General features: G+C 48.7%; 1 protein-coding gene across 4 annotated transcripts in view; it reads left to right on the top strand.

Moving 5' to 3' along the window:
* TRIP13 (thyroid hormone receptor interactor 13) overlaps positions 1–21127 on the top strand; it is a 187251-nt gene that overhangs the window by 55202 nt on the left and 110922 nt on the right. For all 4 annotated transcript variants that reach the window (XM_077491827.1, XM_077491826.1, XM_077491825.1 and 1 more), the window contains one exon: positions 19583–19673. In XM_077491827.1, coding sequence (XP_077347953.1) covers positions 19583–19673 — 91 coding nt within the window. The remainder of the gene's footprint in view (positions 1–19582; positions 19674–21127) is intronic.

Here is a 21127-nt window from a genome sequence, read left to right as displayed (position 1 = left end):
TTAAACTGTATTAGCCGGTCTCTCAGGGAGACCAGGGATCTGAAAGGGAAGTCCCACATGTCATCCCAATCATCATTATCAAAGGTGGGAATGTCGCGTACCCATTTGTCTCTGAGCTTTCCCAAGGTAGGGAGGGAGGTCGTTATCAAATGGGAGTAAAGTTTCGAGGTGGGCTTATTGTCACATCTGGACGTGAGGAGGTCCTCCAGTGCGGACTGGACAACCTGGGGGGGAGACCCGAAGAACTGGCATCTGAAGGCATGGGAGAGTTGTAGATATCTAAAAAAAATAGCTCTGCGGGATGTTGAAGTCAGAAATCAACTTGGGGAATGGGGCCAGCGATTGGTCGGAAATTATTTGGTCCGCTGTTTTAACGTTAAACTTAGTCCAAGCATGGGGTTCAGGTAGCTTGTAAAACTGCTCCAGGGAGGGGTTCAACCACAAGGGTGCAGCTGGAGAAAGGGCATTGGCAGGGTATTTTTCAAGTTTAAGTCCTGCCCCCCATGCACGCAACGTGGTTCGCATGGAGGGGGTCAACGGGTATGGGGCTTTTGGGCCACGATACAGTAAAAATGTCAGCGCTTCCAGTGACTTCACCACCGCCGCCTCAACCAAGGTGGCAGGGTTCGTCCTATCAGGAGTGAGCCACCAAGCCGCAGTAACAAGCTGGGTGGCTAAAAAATATTTGTACAGGTCAGGGCACGCCAGTCCTCCCTGGGAGGACGGACGTGTAAGCGTTGACCATCCATACCTGGGGGACTGGCCCCCCCAGATAAAGGAGGTAAAAAGGCTATGCAGTCGGGAGAAAAATGATTTAGGGATCCATTGTGGGGATTGGCGAAGTAGGTAGAGAAATTTGGGCAGGATTTTCATTTTTATCAGGTTTATCCGCCCTAGCAATGATAGGGGTAAAGATTCCCATGCCTTCAGTCGCAGCCGCGTCTCCTGAACCACTGGGGATAGATTCAGGGGTAAGAAGTCCGAAGCCTGCCTCGAGACCACCACCCCAAGGTACCTGAAGCTCTCCACCCACTGTAGAGGTATATCGGGGGGGGCGGTGTCGCGGGCTGCTGGGTCTATAGGGAACAGAAGTGACTTTGACCAATTAACCTTAAGGCCCGTGATCGTGGAAAATGAGTTCAGAATTTGTAATGCCCCTCTGAGAGAGGAGTCCGCGTCGTTAAGGAAGAGAAGGAGGTTGTCCGCATACAGGGCGACCTTCTCCTCCAGCCAGCCAACACGCAGGCCCCTAATGTGCAGGGAGGTACGTAAGGCCTCCGCCAGGGGTTCCATTGCGATGGCGAACAGGGCCGGAGAAAGAGGGCAGCCCTGTCTCGTGCCCCTGGACAGAGGGAAGGACCGGGAGAGACCCCCCCCCCAGCTTAATGGCTGACGTGGGGTGCTGGTAGAGCGTCTGTAACCATGTAATAAATACCAAGGGGAACCCCATCCTGCGGAGGACCTCCCACAGAAAAGGCCACTCCACAGTGTCGAAGGCCTTCTCTATGTCCAGGGAGGCCACCACCCGGGAACCCTCATTGAGGTGTTGTGCATGGATGTTGGTAAACAGGCGTCTTAAGTTGATGTCAGTGGCTCTATTAGGCATAAAACCGGTCTGGTCCGTCTCTATCACAGATGACAGAAGGGGCTGTAGTCTCGTAGTGAGCAATTTGGTAAGGATTTTGAAGTCTGCATTTAGGAGGGCGATAGGCCTATATGAGGCGCAGGATGTGGGGTCCTTAGGGGCTTTATGGATTAGTATTATGTGTGCATGACTCATGGAGGTGGGAAGGGTGCCCTCCGCCAGACAGTGAGTATGGAGCTGGGCCAGCTGGGGGGCAAGAAGGGCCCCGTGGGTTTTGTAGAACTCCATAGGGAGACCATCTGGACCTGGGGATTTTCCTGCAGGAAAGGAGCAAATTGCCCTCTGTACCTCCTCCGGGGTAATGGGCTTCACTAAATTTTCTCTCTCGGCGTCCGAGAGCCAGCCGAGTGCCAGGGGGTCCAGCCAAGGCGCCAGGTCCTGTGGCGTGAGATCCGAGGGAAGCACAGAGGTATAAAGGGAACCATAGTATTGCCGAAATGCATCCAATATGTCTGGGAGGGAGGAGACCGATTCACCCGAGGGGGACACCACACTAGGTATCACCGTCAGGGGTAGGTGGTGTTGAGCTAACATTGCCAGGAGGCGACCGTTCCGGTCCCCCTGCTCGAAAAATCTTTGCTTGTTGCGGTAAAGATCCAGTCTGGTAAGCTCTGCGAGGTGAAGGTGTAATTCACGTTTCGCTGCGTTAAGGGCTTCAAAACTAGAGTCGGTGGGGTCAGCTGTGTAGGTCATAGTCTGGGTATCTACCTTGCTCTGTAGCTCAGTCGTGGTGGCGGCTTGCTCTCTACGGATCCCAGCTATGGAGGAAATATAATGACCTCTACTGAAGGCCTTGAATGCGTCCCAAGTAACCCCTGGGGAGGAGGACCCTGCATTAATTTGCCAGTATTCGGCAAGGCGGGGCGGGATAGTGTTGGTCAAATCGGCGTGGGAGAGCCAGTGGGTTCCCAGGCGCCAAAGGGCTGAGGTTCGGGAAGTGGGGGAGCGGACATTAAGGAGGAGGGGGCAGTGGTCCGACAGCCTGCTGGGTAAATACGTGGCGTCTAGCACGTCTGATAGCATGGCTGGATTGGCAAAAGCTAAGTCGATGCGTGAGGACGTTTTATAGGTGGTGGAAAAGCAGGAGTAGGCCCTAGTCGAGGGGTGTTTCCACCTCCAGACCTCCGTCACTCCCATGGCCTGCGCCCAATTGGAAAGGTCCAAGGAGCATTGTTTGGGGGGGACCGGCCTGTCTAAGTCTGGAGCTAGAATAGCGTTAAAATCGCCCATAAGCAGCAGCCTAGCGGGGCAGTATGGGGTAACCTTTTCCAGGATAGTGTATAAGGTGGATGCTGAAAAGGGAGGAGGCAGGTATACATTAACCACAATATATCTCGTACCCCAAACTGTGAAAACTACTATCACGTATTTGCCCTGAGGGTCGGTGTGAATCTGCTCCACTGCACAGGGAAAGGATTTGCTGATCAGCACCGAGACCCCCCTGGCATAGGTAGAATAGGAGGCATGAAAGGCTCTCTGGATCCATGGCTTCTTCAGTGCCAACAGTTTGCTGCCCATGAGGTGTGTCTCCTGGAGCAGTATCATATGGGGGGAGTGCAATTTAAGATATTTAAACAGAACTGCTCTTTTAAATTTAGAATTGAGCCCCCGGACATTCCAGGATAGGATATTAAAAGAGGACATGTCACGTGTGGCCATCAGATGGTTCCGTTAATATTGCAAGGAGACGCCCATGGGTGCTAATATGTACCAAGAGCCGCCTAGACCCAGAGAGCCCACTGTAGAAAGAGTCATGACCAAACAGTAACCATACAAACAAAAAAGTAAATACATAGACAAAAAACAAAAGTACCCTTGGTGACCGCCAGGGGTCAACCCTGCCCGTATCTGGTGGCATCCCTGGAAACTGGGGAGCGACCAGATCAGGCCTATACCCAAAAAATAACAATTTAACCCCCTAAACTGTGCACGGCAACAGTGCAATGCCGCGTGTAAGAACGTGTAAAAGTCCTCTAGGGGGAAGTCCGCTGCAGGTTAGCAGCAACACTCCGTGCTAACCCGAGTACCTCGAGCGCGCCTTAGAGAAAAAAAAAAAAGGGGGGGGGGAAAGGGGAGTAGAAGGGGAACAAAAAACAAAACCCCCTCAAAACAAGGGGGAAATATAGCTTCCACTGTGTATTTCAGCCGGGATGGAGAGGTATATCCCAGGCTCGGCTACAATCGACACCGAGACAAGCCAGAAGGGGGGGGGAGAAACAACTTATCTTGTAAAGTTCCGTGTGGATAGCTCACTCAATCATAGGAGGTCACAGACATGTAAGGATGTTGGGCCGATACTTGGGCCTGGAACAACATAAGAGTTCAGTGTGTCCGTTCATGTTCATTGCCTTCCCCCAGTGAGCCCCAGACGACCCCGGGCCCCCATGATGGATTAATGCACGCCACCTCAGCGCAGCCCAGTAAGCCAGGCATCCGCCTCGGCCGGCGTGTCGAAAAATTTGACAGTGCCCTCGTGCTGGACCCGCAGGCGACTAGGATAGAGCATTCCATATTTAATGTTGCGGTCCCGTAGTCTGCGCCGAACATCAGTGAAGGTCTGTCGTTTTCTCTGTAGATCCGGGGAGAAATCGGGGAACAGCATGATGCGTGCATTACCATATTGCAGATTCGGGTGCTTCCTGGCCTCAGCGAGTATGCGATCTCGATCACGGTAGTTGAGGAAACGCACCAGGAAGGCACGTGGGGGTGCACCCGAGATAGGTCGACCCATCGGAACCCGATGAGCACGTTCTGCCACATACGTAGGGAGGATATCGGTCAGACCAAGTAGATCTTTGAAGAAGGTTTCCGCAAAGTCTGCCGGGTGGTCTCCCTCCGATCCTTCAGGAAGGCCCAGGACCCGAACATTGTTACGACGCATCCGGTTTTCGGCGTCATCTGACTTCGCCACTAACGCTTTAACCGTATTGCGTAGGTCGGTGAGTTGGTCGGCATGTTGTCCCGTTCGATCCTCCACCTCCGAGATCCGGTGCTCAGATTCCGAGAGACGCCCCCGTATTTTATCCAGATCGTTGCGGATAAGGTTGCACTCCTCTGCCAGGTGATCGATTCGTACCAATAGAGATGTCCTGCTGCTTTCGATCGCTGCTAAGATCATGTTGGTGTCACCTGTGGGAGGCTGGGGTGAGGAGGGCGTGGGAATGTCAGCCGGGGGATCGTCCTCCATGTCAACCAACAAGGCCTGCAGTTTCTGGATAAAGGCGGGGTCCCCGCGGGGGGATGGGGCTGCAGCCGGTGTCCTGGGCTGTTGCACAGTCTTTGGAGGCTTCTTTGAAGGCATCAGAGGGCTCTCCGGCAGTGGATCTCTGTAGCCGGAGCAAAGCAAGAGACGGGGACTGCGGAGACAGAAGGGCCAGCAGTTGGTATTATGGCGTAGTAGTATGGCTGCTACGTGCAAGGCTGGCGGTGCGGACAATGTCCTGGGGAATCCAAAAAAAGGGGGGGCAGAGCCTCAGGTGTAGATGTTGCGGGCGGCAGTCTAGCTGGGGGGGGGCAGCTCCGGTGGCAATGAGCTACAAGGGGAGGAGTCAGGGGATCAGGATTGTGCACAGTTCAGCTGGGTGGAGCAAGAAGGACACTACACGTGGCACCGGAGTCAGGAAGGCAAGCCATAAAAGGTCTGGAAGTAGAGTCCGATGTCCAGCGCTGCGGGCGGACCAGGGTGTCCTTAGAAGGAGTCCGGAGCAAGGGCAGAGGAGGCAGGAGATCCCCCGGGTGTAGCAAGATGGCCGCCAAGTGTCCGGCCGGAGCCACAAATCGCTGTGCAGGAGGGCCAAAGCACGGGCTACAGAGGGGTTATGGCACCGAGGGAGGCTAAGAAGCTGGGGACAGGCCCAGGGTGTCCAGGAGGCTGGGGGTGGATTCCAGGCCGCAGCCGGGTGTACCAAGATGGCCGCCGGACCGGGTGCAGGGCTCAAGCCTAGGCCCAGCAAAACAGTGGCTGTAGCAGGAGGATGGAGGGATGACAGGGCGGCAGGAGGGTTGGCAGAGTGGCAGCGACCAAGTCCCAGCAACCGGCGGCGGCCGGCGGTGTAGGAAAGTCCGGTAGGCTGGAGGCTCTACTAGGCCGCACTAGGCCGCACCAGGCCGCGGCCTCGACGAGCGGCACCGGGGGTCCCTCGTGCCACCAGGCCCCACCGGAGGTGTAGGGAAGCTGGCTGGAGGACAAGGGGGGGTCCCTTACCGCACCGCTGGTCCAGGAAAGGGGCTCCTTGCAGAGCACAGGCCTGAAAGATGGCGGCCGTCACTCGCACACAGGCTCCCAGCCGATCGCGGGTCAGAATCCGCCCAATGGAGCCACAGACTGCTGCAGGCAATAGAGGAGAGCAAGGAGGTAGGGTCTCCGGCCGTTTTAGGGTCTTAAATAAGAAGGATGGTGAAGGATTGAGCTCAGGATGTCAGGAGCTCACCACTTAGACGTCCGTCGCCTTTCACATCCGGACACGCCCCCACCATTGTTGGTTTTAACACCATGGCTATTGAGAGCCAGGTATTGAGGAACTCAGTGATTCCAACTATGCTGAGAGCATGGAAATCTTCTCAGAACATATATCATCATACCAGGAAGGCCTACATCTCCATGTGTGAGGAGAAAGGATGGCGTCCATGCTCCTTTTCTATATCCAGGATCCTGCTGTTTCTACAGCAAGGAGTAGACCAGAAATTGGCTTTAAGCACCATTAAGGGACAAATATCAGCTTTGGCTGTCTTTTCATCAGCGACCCCTGGCGTCTCACTCTCCAGTGAGCACCTTTGTTCAAGGGGTCCGACATGTAGTTCCTCCGGTGCATCCACTGTTACCCCCGTGGGATCTGAACCTGGTGTTATCGGCGCTTCAACCCTCTGACTTTCTCAGAAAGTGGTCTTTCTAGTGGCTATTACTTCAGCCAGGGGGGGTTTTGGAACTGGTGGCCTTGTCTTGTAAGTCGCCCTATCTGGTTATCCACAAGGATAAGGTGGTGTTGCGCCTGCAACCTTCTTTTCTGCCGAAGGTGGTTTCGGCATTCCACATCAATGAAGACATTGTGTTACCATCTCTGTGTCCTAAACCGACACATCCTAGGGAGGTGGCCCTCCATTCCCTGGACGTGGTTCGGGCTCTGAGGGTGTATTTGTCTGCTACGGCTCCCTTTCGGAAGTCAGACTCCTCCTTTGTTTTGGTGGCTGGTCCGAAAAAAGGCATGTTGGTCTCGTCGGCCACCATTTCCAGATGGATCAGACAGATTGTAGTACAGGCCTACACCTTGAAGGGGCAGGTGTCCCCCTTTCCGGTCACGGCCCACTCCACCAGGGCAATTGGAACGTCTTGGGCCTTCCGACATCAAGCGTCTGTCGCTCAAGTGTGTAAAGCAGCGACTTGGTCGTCTGTCCACACCTTTACAAAATTCTACTGATGCCTGTTTTGGTCTCAAAGTTTTTCAGGTGGCGTATAATTGCAATTACACTTACATTTCTTTCCTGGTTTTTGGTAAAAACACAGTACCTTTAAGTAAATGCACTGTTGCATTTGTTACCGCAGTTCTGAGGCGGTTTGGAGGTAGTGACTCCCAGGTTGAGGAGCACTCTGTTTTTTTTAAATTTTTTTGGGGGTAAAAAAGTTCTTGGTTATTCCCGCACACTGTTGTTTTGTGGGTAAAGTTTTTATGCTAGTTCCCACATGCCATTGTGGGTCAAGTTTTATGCTGTTTTCCCACCCCTCATTTTGGCAGTGCTTGGGGACGTCTCAATGGTCTAAGAAAGGAGTTATGTCAGTTGGTGAACGTAAGAGGAAATAGGATTTTTTGTACTCATTGTAAAATCCTTTTCTCTGTAGTTCACCGACTGCCATAGCACCCTCCTCTCCTATTTTTGTCTACGTTATACTGCTTGTTGACGTATTGAGGCTGCAGTAGCAGGCTGAGGGGTTGTTGCCTAAGGGACCGCCCCTTGGGCATAACTAGAAAGTTCTAGTTTTATTATAACATGTTCTGCCTAGTCCTCTCCTGAAGGTGGCGTAACAACCCAATGGTCTAAGAAAGGAGCTGTGTCAGTCGGTGAACTACAGAGAAAAGGATTTTACGGTGAGTACAAAAAATCTATTTTAAAGCAGTATATTTGCCGCTCTGGCTAGGTGTCAGACGTCACTCACTGCCTCCTCCTCTTCAAATGCAGACCCGATGCCGTTCACGCGCGCAGACAAGTTTTTTTTTTTATTTTCATACTGGAGGGGGCGGGAATTAAGGGCTGTGTTTAACAGGCGGCGCTGTGTGTGGGAAGTAGCATCCTCATAGAGCACACGATGAGGTGCGGAAGCACTGACAAATGCAGATCGGGCTCACCTGAGGCTTTCAAGGGACAGATTATCAGTCATATCAGTAACAAAGTGACTTCTTCAATAGTTCTAGGGTAGAAGCTAGAGTTCGGTCTCTTAGTTTTCTCAGATCAAACATTCCCAAGGACCCAGAGAAAAATAAGTCTCTCTTTCAAGCATTGGTCTGTCTTTTGTCTCAAAAGGCGATATCTGTTGTCCCCATGGAAGAGCAGGGATTGGGGTTTTAGTCAAACCTTTTCACGGTACCAAAACAAAATGGAGTTGTCAGACCCATTCTAGATCTCAAAGATCTAAACCGTTTTTTGAATATCCGCTTTCACAAGTAGTCAATCTGATCAGTAGTCTCCATCCTACTTCCCTCCCTCCCTCCTTCCTTCCTTCCTTCCTTCCCTCCCTCCCCTCCTTCCTTCCTTCCTTCCTTCCTTCCTTCCTTCCTTCCTTCCTTCCTTCCTTCCTTCCTTCCTTCCCTCCCCTCCCTCCTCGACGAGGTGGCTGAAAGCAAAACAGTGCTCTATCTATGGAGGAAAGCTGTCAGCACACAGCATTAAGGAGCAGCTTGTCGGTATAATCAGTCGGAGGAGCATTATCCGTGTGCAACACCGTGGGGGTTAAGAGTGCATGACTTGTTGTTTGACATGTTGTTAGAAACGGTGAGGAACCTGGTGGGGCTTCATTGATCTCCTGTACCACGTCTGCAGTCTCTGACCATCTCCTTTACCATGTCTCTGACCATCTCCTGTATAAAAATATTTTTTTTAAATCGTCATTTTCAGTATCGGTCATTTTGGTATCTGTTTCGTTTTTTGGCCTAGTGTATTTTTCATTTTCGGTATCGGGTTCGGCACCAACAAAAAAACATTCAGTGCACCCCTAATGTGAAGAGTATATTTGAAAGCACAGCATACATATTTACCTGGAATACATAGATTGGATTCTCAACCTAGAAAAATCTTCCTTAAAACCATCAAGGAGATTGGAGTACCGTATATACTCGAGTATAAGCCGAGATTTTCAGCCTCTTTTTTGAGGCTGAAAGTGCCCCCCTCGGCTTATACTCGAGTCATCGCTGTCTGCCCGCTCGATCAGCGTGTCGAGCAGACAGACAGCGGCCATTCTATAATTCAAAAGCCGCGCCTCCGGCGCCGCCTTCGCCTGTGATAGGCGGAACACTGAATTTCCCAGCAGCCTGTGTTCCGCCTATCACGGACATCGTATCATCCTCGTACTACGGACGAGGATGATACGATGTCCGTGATAGGCGGAACACAGGCTGCTGGGAAATTCAGTGTTCCGCCTATCACAGGCGAAGGCGGAGGCGCGGCTTTTGAATTTTACAATGGCCGCCGAGGCGCCGACGAAGAGGGCACGGGACGGAGGCAAGGCACGGCACGGGACGGGACGGAGGCAAGGCAAGGCACGACACGGGACGGAGGCAAGGCACGGGACGGAGGCAAGGAGGCAAGGCACGGGACGGAGGCTCGGGACAAAGGCTCGGGACACAGGTAGGCTGGACACACACACACACACACACACACACACACACATGGATGGAGACACACACACACAGGGATGGATGGATGGAGACACACACACACAGGGATGGATGGATGGAGACACACACACACAGGGATGGATGGATGGATGGAGACACACACACACAGGGATGGATGGATGGATGGACACACACACACACAGGGATGGATGGATGGATGGACACACACACACACAGGGATGGATGGACGGACACACAGGGATGGACGGACACACAGGGATGGACGGACACACAGGGATGGACGGACACACACACAGGGATGGACAGGCATGTCTCACCCTCGGCTTATACACGAGTCAATAAGTTTGCCAGTTTTTTTGGGGGTAAATTGGGGGCCTCGGCTTATATTCGGGTCGGCCTATACTCGAGTATATACGGTACTTGGGTCTGATCATAGATACAGCCCAAAAGAGGCAAGGATCAGTGCCATAAGGAAGCTGATTCAGGTAGCAAAGAAGAATCCTTCTATTCGACTTGCATGAGGTTGTTGGGAAAATTCATTCAAGACTGCTGCAAAACAGTATCCTTTCGGCTCGGAACAAGAAGGTCCAAGCTCTAGATTTTCCAATGTGCTTGTGTGTGTGTGTGTGTGTGTTTATGTATGTATGTATGTATGTATGTGTGTGTGTATATATATATATATATATATATATATATATATATATATATATATATATATATATATATATATATATATATATATACACACACATACACTTAATGATATAGATAGATTACACATACTCTTCAGGTGCTGTACAGTACATAATACAGTGCGGTGTACATAGTATAATAATACAGTGTGTATAGTTTCTATTACAGGGCTCAAAATGTCAAGTCCTGGGCTACTAGCCAGGCCTCGAGGGTTACTCGCCGCCATTTGCCCCACCCAACCCCTATCCTGCCCCTAATTCTGCCCTTAAACATGCCCTCATAAATTATCTCATGAAATTACACTTGAATATTTTATGCAGAATAAAGTTACAAAAATAAATATTAACAACAACTTTATCAGTGTCTATCAATGCAGCGTGACCTGTGCCCACCATTGCAGTCTCGCCTGTGCCTACCATTGCATCCTCTCCTGGGCAGAGGAAGAGAGAGGGCAGCCGGGACATGAGTGGAGGAAGAGGAGAGCCGCGAGGTCACAGAGTGCGATACCATGCCGGAACAGCTTGCATTACAATTGCCTCCGCTCCACTTGCCGTCATTCACGACCTGCCTCATCCTGACCCGGAGCCTTTGATAGACAGAACGCATACTAGCATTGGACCAGCATTCTGTCTATCACAGGCTCTGGGTCAGGACGAGGTGGGGCTGTGTTTGACGGCGAGCGGAGTGAAGGCAATCGTAATGTAAGCTGCTCCAACATTTAATCCCATGTCTCTGCTCCTTCCTCCATGATCTCTTCCCCTGGGGCGATCACTGGGAGAACAGCTCCTTATTCCAGGTCCTCGCCAGCCCTCATTTCCACTCGCAAAATGCGAGTAGGTGAGTGAAAAATTTTAGGGCTGTTCGAATACACTTCAGGCGGTGTACACAGTATATAATACAGTGTAGTGTGAAAAAAGAAAAATCCCCATCATGTCTGGAAGGCCACCAAGGAGAGACAGATGCTCACAGGCCACTAAAAGAGGGCAAGCAGACTCTGTTTCTACAATGAAAAGTGGTGGTGGTCAGTGTTGCCAACCGCCAGTATTTTTACTGGTAGCCAGTAAAAAATGGGCACTTTTCTCCTGCCAGTAAATGCCAGTGAAAGAAAAAGGTTGCCAGTAAAAAATATGACTGATGCTTGGCCGAGACCATCCCAGTGCCTGCTACAGTGCGTTCGGACTGTGCCGGCAGTGTGTTGTGTGAAGTCATGATGCAAGGAAATGGAGCAGCCAGAGCCTCATGTACAGGTCTGCAGTATGGGAGGAAGGCAAGCCGAGAGTGGACTGAAGGGACCACCTGGCATGGAGAGAAGATCACCGACTCAGGAGGGTACGTGTCATGTTGGTGAGGTGCCATCATCATCTGTGCTGCTGCACACTGCTGTCAGTGTCACTGTGAGTAAATTTCATGTGTGTGTGCCGCCCATTCTAATTTCTTGCCCTCTCGATTCCTGTCCCTGAGCTACTTAATTACTATATCGACAATAAAATAAGAAATACGTTTTTGACTTAATATCTACCTTAAATCACTTAGCTGATTGCATATTGTACTTGTTTGTGGCCTAAAATACTGAAATATGAACTTAAACTGTCATTTTGTAACTTTTGGATGTCAGTAAAAACTTGACTGTGCCAGTAAATTTCAATCTGGTAGGTTAGCAACACTGGTGGTGGTGGACATGGTGTATCCTCTGCAGGCGGGTCACACTTGACCTTTTTTTTTTTCTTAGCTGCTGGCCATGTTTTTGAGCCACAACATACAAGAGAGTTGGTGGAGTGGATAACTAAGCCATCCTCATCCTCTGTCACTCAGGCTCATACTAGTTTGCCTTCCAACGCAGCTGCCAAATCAGCCTATTCTACTGGCTTCTTCTCCACTGTCTAATTCTCCACAGTTCCTTCCGTAGCCCCACCATCATGCACGGAGGAGTCACCAGAATTATTAAACCATCAGCTTGCTCCCTGATTGTGGCTTGCATGTGGATTTTCTGAACACAAGTGGATTTTTTGAACTAAAGTGGAGAGTTAACAACCAGGAGTTGAAAACAGGAGTTAAGACAAGAGTCTCTAACCTCCATCCTCCCCTCCATTTTAAAGATCCCACTGCAAGGGGCAACCAGACAGCTTTCCAGAAACGTCAGGCTGACAGCAAGCCAGATTCACCGGAACCAGAGTGTTTAAAGGGGACAACCGCAGCCAGGTAAGCTCGCACCTCCAGGGACTCCGTCCGACCGCCTACGGGGGTCAGGAAGGAATTTTTGCCCCACTGGTGCATTTTGCTGCTACTGTCAGGGGGTTTTTCACCTTCCTCTGGAACAACCATAGGTTAGCATACCCCTACCTCCGGCCTCCTTTCCATTTTTTACGCTATCCTAGGACGACTATTCCAGATCACAGCCAGACTTCTTTTCTAAGCGGAGACCTCAACCTTAAGTAAAGGCAGCTGGAACAGCCAGCAACCGAATACAACAACTCCTTCCGCATCCATATAGGCATCCCCTGATCAACTTGCGCGCTAATAGCCTCAAGCACGGCGGCAAGTCTGATACCTAGCCCCACCTCAGGATCAATACCCTGATCAGGATCATCATCTTAGGCCCATAGTACCATCAACAGCATCCACAAACCATGTGCTACTTCAAATACTCAGCTGAAGTTCTGCACAGACTAAGGAACATCAACACCACATTGCCATCTTCCATACAAAAAATACTTCAAAGAGAACAACTATTAAAAACCGGACGACAACCAGCTCCCAACCACAGGAAGACATCTACTCGACCAATACAATTAGATTGCGCCTTGATTAACGCCAGGTCTGCAGTCAAACATAGACTGGAAGTACACGACTTCATCATCGAGAACAATGTAGACTGCCTCTTCATCACCGAAAGCTGGTTAACCTCTGACTGCAACACCATCCTCACCGAATTGGTGCCGGAAAACTACAGGATCATAACCGAACACCGGATAGGGAAAAAAGGAGGAGGCCTAGCAGTGATCTTTAAAGGTCACCTTGATCTCACTAAACCATCATCTCAGAACCCAGTGTCTTTTATGGAAACCCTGACGCTACATTTTCAACCAACACCCCATGACACCACTCATATTCTACTGTGCTACAGACCACCGGGACCAAAGTCCAATCTTCTTTCACCCCTCACGGAATCCTTTGCAATGCACACCCTAAAATTCAAAAATTTCCTGGCACTCGGAGATTTCAACCTTTGGGCAAACGAGCCTAAAGACCCCATCGCGACTGCCTGCATCAATCAACTAGAAGAACTGGGTCTACAGCAACTGATAAAGACTCCCACGCATGGGTCAGGACACACCCTGGACCTCATTTTCAAACAGAACATCGACGTCAACATACTCGACAACATAACTCTGCCATGGACGGATCACCACGCCATCAAATTCAAAATCGCTACCAACATCACCAACGCAAAACGGAAACCTGTAACAACGCACTGGACCAGATCGCATAAAAAACTGTACTCCGAAGCCTTCAAAACCACTCTGTCCAAAAAAATATCTACAATAACCTTAAACCACTCTACGGAGGAAACACTCAACTCCCTGAACAAGGCATTACTGCAATCAGCAGACTCGGTAGCACCAAAACGCAGGGCTCTCATCAGGAAGAAAAATGCTGGATGGTTTAATAGCTCCCTCTCCGTACTAAAGCAAGAACGCAGAAGAGCGGAAAGAACATGGAGAAGAAATCCCACCGAGGAAAACCTATTTAACTACAAAGGTCTGACAGAGAATTATCGGAAAGCAATCTTCAAAGCCAAAAAGGACCACTTCTCATATACAATCTCAACGGCCGCAAACCAACCACGGGAACTGTTTAAACTGGTTAATCAATCAATTAATCCGGTGTGCCTAGAACCCCCAGAAAGCGAATCCCAGGATTACTGTGACAAACTGTCGGATTTTTTCATCGATAAAGTCAAAACCATCAGGGAAACAATTTGTCAGAAGAAAACATCCAACCTCAGCCAGCAAATACATAAAGAGGATGTCCGCACCAACATACCGCAACCGCCAAAATTTTCACTATCCCCAATTACCGTAGACACCGCAAAAAACATCATTAATAAACTGCGTGACAGTACCTCACCTATTGACATCATCCCCACAAAACTACTGAAAGAATGCTCCGACATCGTGGCTCCAACCATAACCCACCTCATAAACCGATCATTCCACGAAGGGATTGTTCCCAGCATCCTCAAACAAGGCATTATCAAACCTCTACTCAAGAAACCAAACCTGGACCCTCAGGATCCAAACAACCGTAGGCCGATTACAAGCCTCAACACCATTTCTAAGATCATGGAGAAAGCTGTAGTACATCAGCTACAACTTCACCTGGATACTCACAAACTCCTGGACCCGCTGCAATCAGGCTTCCGCCCGGGTCATGGAACAGAAACAGCTCTCCTCAAGATTTGGGATGACGCCCTCGAAGCAGCAGATGACGGAGAGCCGTGTCTCCTCGTACTGCTAGACCTAAGTGCAGCGTTTGATACAGTAGATCACAATACTCTACTCGTCCGCCTCACAGAAGTAGTCGGAGTCCAAGACATAGATCTCCATTGGTTCGCGTCCTTCCTAGGAAATTGGTCACAGATAGTGAAACAAGAAAATTCCTCTCCGAAACTCGGGCAGTCCCCTGCGGAGTCCCTCAAGGCTCTCCGTTGTCACCCGTTCTCTTCAACATTTACATTCGCCCACTCCTTCAAATCATCAGATGCTCAGATCTCTGCTTCCACTCTTACGCTGACGACACGCAACTTTATTTCCGGATCAATGGAAAAAAAGATCACCAACAACAACGTGAAAACTGCCTCAAATCAATAGAGGACTGAATGACCACCAACTCCCTCCAGCTGAACCAATCAAAGACAGAGCTTCTTATCTTACACCCAAATCATAAGCCCGCAACCAAAACCTCCTGGCCTCCACCAACCGTCTTTGGGCAGACTATCTCCCCAAAGACCAAAGCGAAGAGTCTCGGGGTTATTTTAGACGCACAAATGTCAATGGATGCGCAAATAGGATCTGTAGTCAGTCGATCTCACCATCTACTTTGCATGCTTCGCAGACTCATCCCTTTTATCCCAAAGAATGACAAAGCAGTGGTAGTTGGAACAATCATTAATTCAGGACTGGACTACGCAAACTCGCTTTACATAGGATTACCACAATATCAACTTGCACGATTACAACTGATCCAAAACACGGCGGCAAGGCTGATAACAGGAAAAAAACCCTGGGAATCTATTTCTCCTTCACTGAGGAGCTTACATTGGCTAACTGTAAAAAATCGGATCACATTCAAGACCCTTTGCCTCACCCACAAATGCGTGCATAGAGAAGCTCTGCAATACCTAATGGAGAAAATAAATCATTACACACCAAACCGCAGTCTTCGATCAGCCAACAAAAACCTCCTCCTCGTGCCCAAAGCCCGGTATAAATCCAAGGGTGATCGGAGATTCGCTGTCCAAGGGCCTCTGCTATGGAATGCTCTACCAATCAACATCCGCCTGGAAGAAAATCACCTGGCTTTTAGGAAAAAACTCAAGACCTTCCTCTTTTAGCAGATGATCAAAGCTCGCCACAGCGCCTAGAGGCGATTCAGTTCGCATTGTGCGCTATATAAGTATTTCATTCATTTCATTCATTCACAGTGTCGGTTACATGCTGATGGAGGATGTGCAGCAATTTGAAGGCTCCGATATTGGTTCCCAAGTTGAGAAAGGGAGTCACGAGCCTAGAGAGAGGACAAGAAACTAGTAGTCATGTTCCCTCAGCTGCAGCATACTGCCAAGTTTGCTCCAGTGACGAAGTGGGAGGGGATGATGAGTTCACTGACTGTACTTGGGCGACTCAGAGAACACAGGAGGAAAGTGAGGAGGAGGCGGCACAACTCCGAGGCAGAATGTGCTCCAGGGGCCTACTTATGGGCAGCCACCCTATTGCATAACCCCACAGAGCTCCACAGGTGCATGGTGCTACTGACTCCCCACTGACTTCCAAAATTTCATTGGTGTTGGCCTTTTTTGACACGTACAGTATATTTCACTGTTGCTGTTTGCAATCTATGTCTGAATCGGCTCAAGCGTGGCCATAACAGCACCTGCTTGGGCACCACATGCTACACAAGATATATGAAGACCTGCCATACAGTCTATTGGCAATAGCACCTGAAAGACCCACATAATAAAAAAAAAGGCGGACTTCTCCTTGCTCCTCATCTGTGATCTCATCCCCTACTATACCTCCAGTCCTCTCAAAAACCTGCACTGAGAGGAATGAAGGTATAGCAATTGGCGCTACAAGTACTTGCAGCCAATCTGCTAGCAGTACACCACCAGTTGATATCAGCAGGCAAATTTTGAATCGTAAAAAGAAAATACTGTCCCAGCTATCCACATGCTTAGTGTCTAAACGCTAGCTTGGCCGAATTGCTAGTACTGCAACTGCCTGTTTTTTCAACTGGTAGACTCTGCCCCCTTTAATGAAGTTGTGGACTGTGCTGTAGCACAGTGGTAGGTTCCAAAACGAAAAGCAAATTTCACGTAAGGCCATTCCAGCCCTCTACCGTTATGTGGAATGCAATGTTTTGGCCTTGTTGGACAGGGCGATCAGCAGCAAGGTTTATATTGCCACTGATAGAAACAGTCAATTACCTTTCCTTAACGGTGCACTGGATAACTCTGCTGGCAGCTGGGAAGGATGCAGGACAGAGTTCAGTGTTGGAGCTTGTTCCCCCACCACGACTCCAAAAAGATGGTGGTGATTCTGCCACACATCTCTGCTCTACCCCCTCCTCTTCTTCTTCCTCTATGGCCTCTTGTGCAGAATTGTCCTCTGAACCAGCAGTAATCCCTAAGCGTTCAAGGGGCTACGCAAGCAGTCAGGCTAAAAGATGCCATGCGGTGCTTCAGTTGGTCGGCCTAGGAAAGACAGGAGGCACACTGGGGCAGAGGTTCTGTCTGCTCTGCAGGAGCAGGCTCAGAGTTGGTTGACACCACAGCAGCTTGAGCCAGAAATGGCTGTATGCACCAGCGTACTCTCCATCCTCCAACTGGGACACTTGACCCATGTTCCGTGCTTGGCACAAGTCCTGAATTTTGTGGTGCAACGTTTCTTGACCAGGTATCCAGGCTTATCCAGGCCAGAAAAGTTTGTGGCCATTTCCAGCAGTCTTACAATGTCAGTGCTCGGCTGGCTGACATTCAAAGGGAATTCAACCTGCCCACCAACCACCTCATCTGTGACCTGTTCACCAGGTGGAACTCAACATTGCTGCAGCGGCTGCAGAGCAGAAGGCCATAAATGAGTATCTGTGTGAGTATTGCACCAGGGCAGGCTCAGGGGAGCTTGGCTTCTTTTCGCCACACCAGTGGCTACTAATTAAGGATGCATAAACTGTTCTATCACCATTTTAGGAGACCAAGGATGGTGAGCAGCGACAATGCATGCATCAGTGACCCTGTCCCTCTAGTCTTCCTGCTAGGGCTAACGCTTTGTGGCATCATGGACAGGGCAGAACAGCAGGAAGAAGAAGAGGAATTCCTTTCCTCTCTAGGACCCCTTTATGCAGATAGCATTCCTGCGGGGCTGCCGAACACAGGAAGAGGAGGAGGGGGTGACCTGAGTGTAGTATTAAAATTATGACTTTAATGGGATAGGATTAAAAACACTTTAAAGATGATAGAAAATGCATGCTTGTCAAAGTAAAGTGCAGTCCTATAGGCTAATAGAAGGCGCAGTCAGCTCCGAGCACGTAGTCTTTCATCACTGCAGTCCTGATTGACAAGATTCCAGCCCTGCCTAGGCCCAGTCAGAGGCCAGTGACATCACTTCCTGTTCCATGGTCCATGCTGGTCTGTGTGGAGCTGCTTGGTTCCTTTGCTCCTGGAGAAACATGATTATCCAATCCAGCCACCTGCTCAATCCTTTCAAGCTATCTTGAACAGCGGTGGGACCCACAGAGCCATGTGGAATGCCATGACTGCACTTTACTTTGACGAGCATGCATCTTCTATCATCTTGTAAGTGTTTTTAATATTATCCAATTAAAGTCGTCATTTTAATACTACACTCAGGTCGTCGCCTCCCCTCTCTGTTTTTTTTTTTTTTTACATGTCTTGCAGAGTTCTGGACACACTCTGAAGGATGGCTGCCTTGCTTTTTAACCCTTAATACCCCTTTCTATGGATACATCACCATCCAGCTATTACAGCCACAGACTATACTCCTAAGGATTAGTCCATCTGGAGCGCCAGATAAACACTTATATATGACATAACCGAGTGACTCTGCCCCTTCTGACATGTGCCAACAGAGGGGGGTGGGGTCATCAGCTGTTGGGTCCCCCCCTTGCATATATAACAGTTGTCACAGCAAAAAGACTGCAGTCGACGATAACCCTCCTATGGAGGCGGAATATTTTCGTCTTTTTTTGTTTGTTTTTCATGTCCGTTGGGCGGCGTGTTTGACGATGGATGTACATCGCGAGACACTTTATTTTTAATTTTTTTATAAAAATGTACCCCTACCTATTTACATGGGGGGCCGAATCTGGGGGCCCCCTTGTCAAAGGGCTTCCAGATTCTGATAAGCCCCCCACCCACAGACCCCATTCTGGACTGGGGGTGGGGGCACGCCGGTTTTTTTCTTTAGTTGATTATCTGCATTGCTGGGAGCCGGCAATACATGACAGCCGCGATCAAGTTTAAATGACATTTTTTCCTTTTTAGAAATATAATTTTGCTGTGGCACTGTAAAATACATCAGACAGATGCCCCACTTTACAGACAGTCTAAGGGGACCCTCCATGCACGATATTTAAAGGAATATTTCATTTTTATTGTTTCACCATAACCATTATTAAAATCACTGCTCCTGAATAAACATTTGCATTGATACCTGGCCCCTGGGGCAGTACCCGGGTCCCATACACTTTTTATGGCAATAACTTGCATATAAGCTTTTAAAATGAGCACTTTTTATTTTTCATGTTTGTGTCCTATAGACTTTAATAGGGTTTGCAAATCTTTTGCCTGTTCGCATGTTCTGGTGGGAACCGAACTGGGGGGGGTGTTCGGCCCATCCCTACTGATGACACAAAGGTGTGCAATAGGGTTTATATGGTCAATATGTATGTAGCCTTTTTTATTTTGCTGTTTACATAAAGTTGTTAAATTGTTAAGTTTTGTGTGTTTTGGCTATATATTTGAATTTTGATTTTGTAAGGTTTTGAGTGTATGCTGTCTAAGCAGTCTGCAGTTGGAACCAAAAGATAATTATTGTTAGTTATAAAAGATAAGGAAATGCATTTTCATAGAATTTTAACAAATTTTATGTGTTTTTTTAAGCTTTTAGATTATGTTACAACCACGCTGCTGTTTTCCGACAAAAATGTTGATAGCAACTTGATTGCCTGGAACAGAGTTGTCCTTTTACATGGTAATTATTTTTGTTTTGATGCACAACAAATGTTTAAATATACATGTTGAAGGCCCAGATTCAGTCATTTTGGTAGAACGAGCAAGAAAAGATACTGTATTTAATTGGCTTTTAGGTTTTTGTTGCTTTTTCTCACTTTTGAGACTTCTTCTCACTTTCTACCTTCAATAGGGGAAGTTGTTGCAGGGTAATCTTCCTGGTTAGAACACAAACCACAATTAGAGCCTGAGACCACTCTACAAAATAAAAGTGTTTTTTTTTTAATTTATTTTTTTGCAGTTTCTGTGTCCTTTTGAGAGATTTCCACCTGCTTTCTGTTGTTGTGATGCCTGTAAAAAATAAAATAAAAAATGAACTAGTATATTTTTTATTTTTTTTGTAAGGCTTTGAATTAGAGTAGGTCCAATCAGGTATTAAAGCAGGGTTCCACCCTAAAGTGGAACTTCCGCTCATCGGAACCCTCCCCCCCCCTCCGGTGTCACAGTTGGAACCTTTCAGGGGGGAGGGGGGTGCCGCAACACTTCACTTCCTGATTCCCTCACCTAGAATGGCGGCAGCAGCCGAGACCCGAGCGATTGATCGGTCTCAGCTGCCGACATCGCTGGACCCTGGGACAGGCGAGTGCCTATTTATTAAAAGTCAGCAGCTGTAGAATTTATAGCTGCTGGCTTTTAATATTTTTTTTTTGTAGGTGGAATCCCTCTTTAATTACTGCCCTGTTGGGGAGACTTTACTTCCTGATCCAAAAGCTTCAGTCTTCCCACCATACCCTGTTTCCTCAAAAATAAGACCTAGCGCGATTGTCGGTCATGGCTGCAATATAAGCCCTACCCCCCAAATAAGCCCTACCCTGTTTCTCCGAAAATAAGACCTACCCTGAAAATAAGACCTACAAGGACTTTAACTAGGGCTTATTTGGGGGGTAGGGCTTATATTGCAGTCATCACCGACACTCACGCTAGGTCTTATTTTCGGGGGAAACAGGGTAGTTTTTTGTTTCGGTTTGTTTTCTTGTTGCAAGACATTTACTATTCCTTTTTGGCCCATGCAGCGAGGGCCAATCTTGTGGACACAAATGGCAATGATAATCTTTTAGAGTTTCTAGCCCTTCCTGTGCTATGCAAATGTAAACATGACTGACTATATTTTGCTGCAGATTGCCTTTTAATTTAACTTTATTAAGTTTGTGTTTTGAGTTATTTTAATGTTTACTTTAACATATTCTATAGCAGCGATGGTGAACCTTGGCACCCCAGATGTTTTGGAACTACATTTCCCATGATGCTCGACTACACTGCAGAGTGCATGAGCATCATGGGAAATGTAGTTCCAAAACATCTGGGGTGCCAAGGTTCGCCATCACTGGTCTATAGATTAGTCCTCTAGTGACTGGCTAGTACAGGCAGTCTGTCAGCCATCTTTATGAGAGAGTGCTGAGCAGGACTTTAAGGAGG

This window comes from Lithobates pipiens, unplaced genomic scaffold (assembly GCF_037356315.1).
Source record: "Lithobates pipiens isolate NorthernLeopardFrog02 unplaced genomic scaffold, aLitPip1_a1.2 Scaffold_19, whole genome shotgun sequence".
Classification (NCBI taxonomy): Eukaryota; Metazoa; Chordata; class Amphibia; order Anura; family Ranidae; genus Lithobates; species Lithobates pipiens.
Note: the sequence above shows the minus strand (reverse complement) of the source record. Positions and strands in the feature narration are given on the sequence as shown.